Genomic DNA, 7,598 nt, shown 5'->3' on the forward strand with positions numbered 1-7,598 from the left:
AGTCACATAATAAACAGCTTACCTGTAGTCCCCAGTCACATAATAAACAGCTTACCTGTAGTCCCCAGTCCCATAATAAACAGCTTACCTGTAGTCCCCAGTCACATAATAAACAGCTTACCTGTAGTCCCCAGTCACATAATAAACAGCTTACCTGTAGTCCCCAGTCACATAATAAACAGCTTACCTGTAGTCCCCAGTCACATAATAAACAGCTTACCTGTAGTCCCCAGTCACATAATAAACAGCTTACCTGTAGTCCCCAGTCACATAATAAACAGCTTACCTGTAGTCCCCAGTCACATAATAAACAGCTTACCTGTAGTCCCCAGTCACATAATAAACAGCTTACCTGTAGTCCCCAGTCACATAATAAACAGCTTACCTGTAGTCCCCAGTCACATAATAAACAGCTTACCTGTAGTCCCCAGTCACATAATAAACAGCTTACCTGTAGTCCCCAGTCACATAATAAACAGCTTACCTGTAGTCCCCAGTCACATAATAAACAGCTTACCTGTAGTCCCCAGTCCCATAATAAACAGCTTACCTGTAGTCCCCAGTCACATAATAAACAGCTTACCTGTAGTCCCCAGTCACATAATAAACAGCTTACCTGTAGTCCCCAGTCACATAATAAACAGCTTCCCTGTAGTCCCCAGTCACATAATAAACAGCTTACCTGTAGTCCCCAGTCACATAATAAACAGCTTACCTGTAGTCCCCAGTCACATAATAAACAGCTTACCTGTAGTCCCCAGTCACATAATAAACAGCTTACCTGTAGTCCCCAGTCACATAATAAACAGCTTACCTGTAGTCCCCAGTCACATAATAAACAGCTTACCTGTAGTCCCCAGTCACATAATAAACAGCTTACCTGTAGTCCCCAGTCCCATAATAAACAGCTTACCTGTAGTCCCCAGTCCCATAATAAACAGCTTACCTGTAGTCCCCAGTCCCATAATAAACAGCTTACCTGTAGTCCCAGTCACATAATAAACAGCTTACCTGTAGTCCCCAGTCACATAATAAACAGCTTACCTGTAGTCCCCAGTCACATAATAAACAGCTTACCTGTAGTCCCCAGTCACATAATAAACAGCTTACCTGTAGTCCCCAGTCACATAATAAACAGCTTACCTGTAGTCCCCAGTCACATAATAAACAGCTTACCTGTAGTCCCCAGTCACATAATAAACAGCTTACCTGTAGTCCCCAGTCCCATAATAAACAGCTTACCTGTAGTCCCCAGTCACATAATAAACAGCTTACCTGTAGTCCCCAGTCACATAATAAACAGCTTCCCTGTAGTCCCCAGTCACATAATAAACAGCTTACCTGTAGTCCCCAGTCACATAATAAACAGCTTACCTGTAGTCCCCAGTCACATAATAAACAGCTTACCTGTAGTCCCCAGTCACATAATAAACAGCTTACCTGTAGTCCCCAGTCACATAATAAACAGCTTACCTGTAGTCCCCAGTCACATAATAAACAGCTTACCTGTAGTCCCCAGTCACATAATAAACAGCTTACCTGTAGTCCCCAGTCACATAATAAACAGCTTACCTGTAGTCCCCAGTCACGTAATAAACAGCTTACCTGTAGTCCCCAGTCACGTAATAAACAGCTTACCTGTAGTCCCCAGTCACGTAATAAACAGCTTACCTGTAGTCCCCAGTCACGTAATAAACAGCTTACCTGTAGTCCCCAGTCACATAATAAACAGCTTACCTGTAGTCCCCAGTCACATAATAAACAGCTTACCTGTAGTCCCCAGTCACATAATAAACAGCTTACCTGTAGTCCCCAGTCCCATAATAAACAGCTTACCTGTAGTCCCCAGTCCCATAATAAACAGCTTACCTGTAGTCCCAGTCACATAATAAACAGCTTACCTGTAGTCCCCAGTCACATAATAAACAGCTTACCTGTAGTCCCCAGTCACATAATAAACAGCTTACCTGTAGTCCCAGTCACATAATAAACAGCTTACCTGTAGTCCCCAGTCACATAATAAACAGCTTACCTGTAGTCCCCAGTCACATAATAAACAGCTTACCTGTAGTCCCCAGTCACATAATAAACAGCTTACCTGTAGTCCCCAGTCCCATAATAAACAGCTTACCTGTAGTCCCCAGTCACATAATAAACAGCTTACCTGTAGTCCCCAGTCACATAATAAACAGCTTACCTGTAGTCCCCAGTCACATAATAAACAGCTTACCTGTAGTCCCCAGTCACATAATAAACAGCTTACCTGTAGTCCCCAGTCACATAATAAACAGCTTACCTGTAGTCCCCAGTCACATAATAAACAGCTTACCTGTAGTCCCCAGTCACATAATAAACAGCTTACCTGTAGTCCCCAGTCACATAATAAACAGCTTACCTGTAGTCCCCAGTCACATAATAAACAGCTTACCTGTAGTCCCCAGTCACATAATAAACAGCTTACCTGTAGTCCCCAGTCACATAATAAACAGCTTACCTGTAGTCCCCAGTCACATAATAAACAGCTTACCTGTAGTCCCCAGTCACATAATAAACAGCTTACCTGTAGTCCCCAGTCACATAATAAACAGCTTACCTGTAGTCCCCAGTCACATAATAAACAGCTTACCTGTAGTCCCCAGTCACATAATAAACAGCTTACCTGTAGTCCCCAGTCACATAATAAACAGCTTACCTGTAGTCCCCAGTCACATAATAAACAGCTTACCTGTAGTCCCCAGTCACGTAATAAACAGCTTACCTGTAGTCCCCAGTCACGTAATAAACAGCTTACCTGTAGTCCCCAGTCACGTAATAAACAGCTTACCTGTAGTCCCCAGTCACGTAATAAACAGCTTACCTGTAGTCCCCAGTCACATAATAAACAGCTTACCTGTAGTCCCCAGTCACATAATAAACAGCTTACCTGTAGTCCCCAGTCACGGGGTGTTTGTTTAGAAGCATTGACCAGAGACCGGAGCCTTGGGAGTCACTCCCTGTTGTGCAGCACGCGCCAGATGATCTAGTTACAGGATGGAATTCACAAATAAATATTGTGTGCCAGTAGTTCAAACAGACAGCTCGGTGCATTCAACATGTCAATACCTCTCACAAATACAAGTAGTGATGAAGTCAATCTCTCCTCCACTTTGAGCCAGGAGAGATTGACATGTATATTATTAATGTTAGCTGTCTGTGTACATCCAAGGGCCAGCCGTGCTGCCCTGTTCTGAGCCAAATGCAGTTTTCCTAAGTCCCTCTTTGTGGCACCTGACCACACGACTGAACAGTAGTCCAGGTGCGACAAAACTAGGGCCTGTAGGACCTGCCTTGTTGATAGTACTGTTAAGAAGGTAGAGCAGTGCTTTATTATGGACAGACTTCTCCCCATCCTAGCTACTGTTGTATCAATATGTTTTGACCATGACAGTTTACAATCCAGGGTTACTCCAAGCAGTTTAGTCTCCTCAACTTGCTCAATTTCCACATTATTTATTACAAGATTTAGTCGAGGTTTAGGGTTTAGTGAATGATTTGTCCCAAATACAATGCTTTTAGTTTAAATATTTAGGACTAACTTATTCCTTGCCACCCATTCTGAAACTAATTGCAGCCCTTTGTTAAGTGTTGCAGTCATTTCAGTCGCTGTAGTAGCTGACGTGTATAGTGTTGAGTCATCTGCATACATAGACACTCTGGCTTTACTCAAAGCATGTGGCATGTCGTTAGTAAAGATTGAATAATGTAAGGGGCCTAGACAGCTACCCTGGGGAATTCCTGATTCTACCTGGATTATGTTGGAGAGGCTTCCATTAAAGAACACCCTCTGTGTTCTGTTAGACAGGTAACTCTTTATCCACATTATAGCAGGGGGTGTAAAGCCATAACACATACGTATTTCCAGCAGCAGACTATGATCGATAATGTCAAAAGCCTTATTGAAGGCTAACAAAACAGCCCCCACAATATTTGTATCATTAATTTCTCTCAGCAAATCATCAGTCATTTGTGAAAGTGCTTGTTGAATGTCCTTCCCTATAAGCGTGCTGAAAGTCTGTCAATTTGTTTAGTGTAAAATAGCATTGTATCTGGTCAAACACAATTTTTTCCAAAAGTTTACTAAGGGTTGGTAACGGGCTGATTGGTCGGCTGTTTGAGCCAGTAAAGGGGGCTTTACTATTCTTAGGTAGCGGAATGACTTTTGCTTCCCTCCAGGCCTGAGGGCACACACTTTCTAGTAGGCTTAAATTGAAGATATGGCAACTAGGAGTGGCAATATCATCCGCTATTATCCTCAGTAATTTTCCATCCAAGATGTCAGACCACGATGGCGTTAGTCTTGACTCTAGAGGGCTTTAGGGCTGGGTCTTATTCATTAGTGAACACCGTAAGCTAAAACATTTGCAACGGAAAACAAGTCTTTATTGGACAGATTCAGGTTGTAGGTCTCTCCCTGTTTTGGCCTGTTTGCTTCCGTTCCTAGTGAATACGACCCTCGTCTCCCAGAGAGAGATGAAGCCTACTGGAGATTCTCCATTCAACAGGATTTCTAGTCCAGAACGAGCCCCTTAGTGTCTTCTCTCTATTACAGTTGATTAGTTCCTTTTACTGTGTTTACTGCATAGCTGGTGTAGAAATCCCTAAACCCGGAGGTCTGACTGATCCGTCTGTTTCAGGGGGGCTTCTCGGCGGCGCCGGCGCGGGCGGTCTCGGCGGTGAAGAACATGAACCTCCCAGAAATGCCTCGCAACATAAACATCGGAGACATCAATATCAAAGTGCCCAGCCTCTCTCCCTTCTGACCAGGGAACGGAGCACGGTTTAGGCTCAAATGGCACCCTGTTCCCTTTATAGTGCACTACTTTTGACCAGAGCCCTATGGGGGCTTCTGCCCTTCTGGTCTAAAGTAGTGCACTACACTATCTATTAGTACACTATAAGATGTGAGAAACACTATGACTTATACAGTATGTCTATTCCTATGGGCCCTGGTCCATAGAAATAGTGCACTATGTAGGGAATAGGGTGCCATTCTGGACTCCCAGCAGGCCTCAGCTGGCAGAGCAGCAAGGGAGGAGGAGGTTGACTGTATGTTGGACAGGGTTGGTTGTCACTATGCTGGGTTACTGATGTTTGGACCCTGGGGCTCCTCTCTGTTCAAAATGCTACAACTAAATTAATACACCTTTGCTTCTCTATTGATGATAACACAACCAGCTCTGTCAGGACATTACCCTTCCTTCCTTCCTGTCAGGACATTACCCCTCCTTCCTTCCTTCCTTCCTTCCTTCCTTCCTTCCTTCCTTCCTGTCAGGACATTACCCCTCCTTCCTTCCTTCCTTCCTTCCTGTCAGGACATTACCCCTCCTTCCTTCCTTCCTTCCTTCCTGTCAGGACATTACCCTTCCTTCCTTCCTTCCTGTCAGGACATTACCCCTCCTTCCTTCCTTCCTTCCTTCCTGTCAGGACATTACCCTTCCTTCCTTCCTTCCTGTACTCATTATTGTTATTCACTGTGTGTTTATTCCTCGTCACTGATCTCATCTTTCCCCCTTTATTGTATCTGTTGAAAACAATTCCCTGTTGTTACCAAGCATGTGACAAATACAATGTGATTAGATTTCTCCTCATGGGAGATGTGTAGCACTGCTGACAGCGTAGTTTAGTTTTCCTGTACGTGTGAAATGACAGATTTCTCCAGTTTAGTGATTTGCACCAGATATTACTGGGATGTTGCTGTTGATCCTGATGGACGTTCATAATGACATGTTATTGGAGCTGCATTTTGGTTTGAACGTTGTGCTTTTTCTTGATCAGTGTCAGATTAGTCTGTCCTTTGGTCTGTAATGAAAACACAGTCTACGTCCTAAAAAATAAATATAAAATGGTTTTTGTCTTTCCATTCTTGTGCATTTTTCCATGTGGAACACATGTTACAAATATGTTGTTTTTGTGTGTTTAATCATTGTTTTCATGGGTCCAAAGTGTGTTCACTGAACATGTGTATGTGAATGTGTTTGACTTGGTCGAGCTCTGGACTATTGGCGGGTCAAAGAAATGTAGTGTGGTCTTGCTTTAAGTTATAACCTCTTATTTGTAATCAGAATAGATTTGTTTGGTATCATATCCAGTGATATTTAATAGGTGGTTTCTGGTGTAGACCAACAGCTGTCATCAGGAAGACCGACAATACAGTTATTCAGGGTCGGCAGGAATCAGAGGAGAAACAGGCCTCAATATTGAATGAACATGATTCTGTTGTTTGGATGCAACCATCTCAAGCTTTTATCAAAGACTGCTGTTATCCAGAACGTTCTAATGGTGAAAATATGTCCATGTTTTAAGTGTAACTACTGCATTCCCTCAGAACACGACAAAATAAAATGTTAAGAGGAAACTTGTATTCTTGACTGTGTTTTTTTGCCTTTTCCAAGGAGACTGTCTGTACGTTAGCACCAGCAAACAGTCATCTCTTACCAGCCGACCACAGAACGTTAGTCACAAGTCTGTGGCTTACGTCCCAAATGGCGCCCTAGTCCCTATATAGCGCACTACTTTAGACCTAAAGGCTCATAAAGCTCTGGTCAAAAGTAGTGCACTATATAGGGAATAGGGTTTCATTTGGGAGGCATCCTGTGGTCAGTACTGATCATGTGAAGTCCTGCCCTAACCCCGCCTTGCTGTGCTGTCAAATAGAATTCTAGCCTTGTTGCACAAATCTGTACATGTTGAAGCACCAAGCATCTTCTGTCTGCCGTGGGCTCCTTTCTTCCCATCGGGTCCCAAGAACTCAACCACACCACAGTGAGTTACCAGTTCCTTTCTTCCCATCGGGTCCCAAGAACTCAACCACACCACAGTGAGTTACCAGCTTCTTTCTTCCCATCGGGTCCCAAGAACTCAACCACACCACAGTGAGTTACCAGTTCCTTTCTGATCCGGACACACACACACATTCCTCCCGTCCAACCCGTCCTGGAGGATTCAGGGTGGACAGACACACACACATTCCTCCCGTCCAACCCGTCCTGGAGGATTCAGGGTGGACAGACACACACACATTCCTCCCGTCCAACCCGTCCTGGAGGATTCAGGGAGGGTCTGTGGAAATGGCTTTTTCCCCTTCCCTCTGACAGCTGTTTCCCATCTAGTTGAGTTGTAGCAGGAAAACCTGGGCTATTCCCCACCTCGCCTGACACTTGGGATCTGAATCAGTCTGTCTGTGTGTTTCTTCACAGCAGTCTGTCCGTGATCATCTGGGCACTCAGTCGACATCAGTTACTACCTGGTATGTACTGTGTTTTGTCTTTCTACTCTTCTAGTATGATAGTACAACTAGTTATGGCTCTGGATCTGTATGTAGCGTTCCATCCTTCTCAGCAGCAGAGTTGATTTCAATGTGTCAGGCTATCTGAGGGCTGAGTTACTCCACATATGGGCCTCTGATGGCGAGGCTTGTTCTGGGGGTTGTTTAAAGAATACAGCTAAGAGATGAATGTAGCTTTAGCAACATGTCTGGTTCATTCGGAGTGATCTGTAGCTTTAGCAACATGTCTGGTTCATTCGGAGTGATCTGTAGCTTTAGCAACATGTCTGGTTCA

General features: G+C 44.0%; 2 protein-coding genes across 2 annotated transcripts in view; both read left to right on the plus strand.

Annotated features, from left to right (window-relative positions):
• LOC311119618 (AP-3 complex subunit sigma-2) overlaps positions 1-6,391 on the plus strand; it is a 33,681-nt gene extending 27,290 nt beyond the window's left edge. The window contains exon 6 of the mRNA XM_084194295.1: positions 4,674-6,391. Within this exon, the coding sequence (XP_084050421.1) occupies positions 4,674-4,799 (126 nt within the window). The 3' untranslated portion in view covers positions 4,800-6,391. The remainder of the gene's footprint in view (positions 1-4,673) is intronic.
• Positions 6,392-7,211: 820 nt separating this feature from the next.
• Positions 7,212-7,598, plus strand: part of LOC311119617 (aminopeptidase N-like) — an 80,062-nt gene continuing 79,675 nt past the window's right edge. Inside the window, 1 exon segment of the mRNA XM_084194294.1 lies at positions 7,212-7,285. The gene's annotated coding sequence lies outside the window, so the exon portion shown is untranslated.

Source organism: Coregonus lavaretus, assembly GCF_964263955.1.
Source record: "Coregonus lavaretus genome assembly, contig: HAP1_SCAFFOLD_952, whole genome shotgun sequence".
Classification (NCBI taxonomy): Eukaryota; Metazoa; Chordata; class Actinopteri; order Salmoniformes; family Salmonidae; genus Coregonus; species Coregonus lavaretus.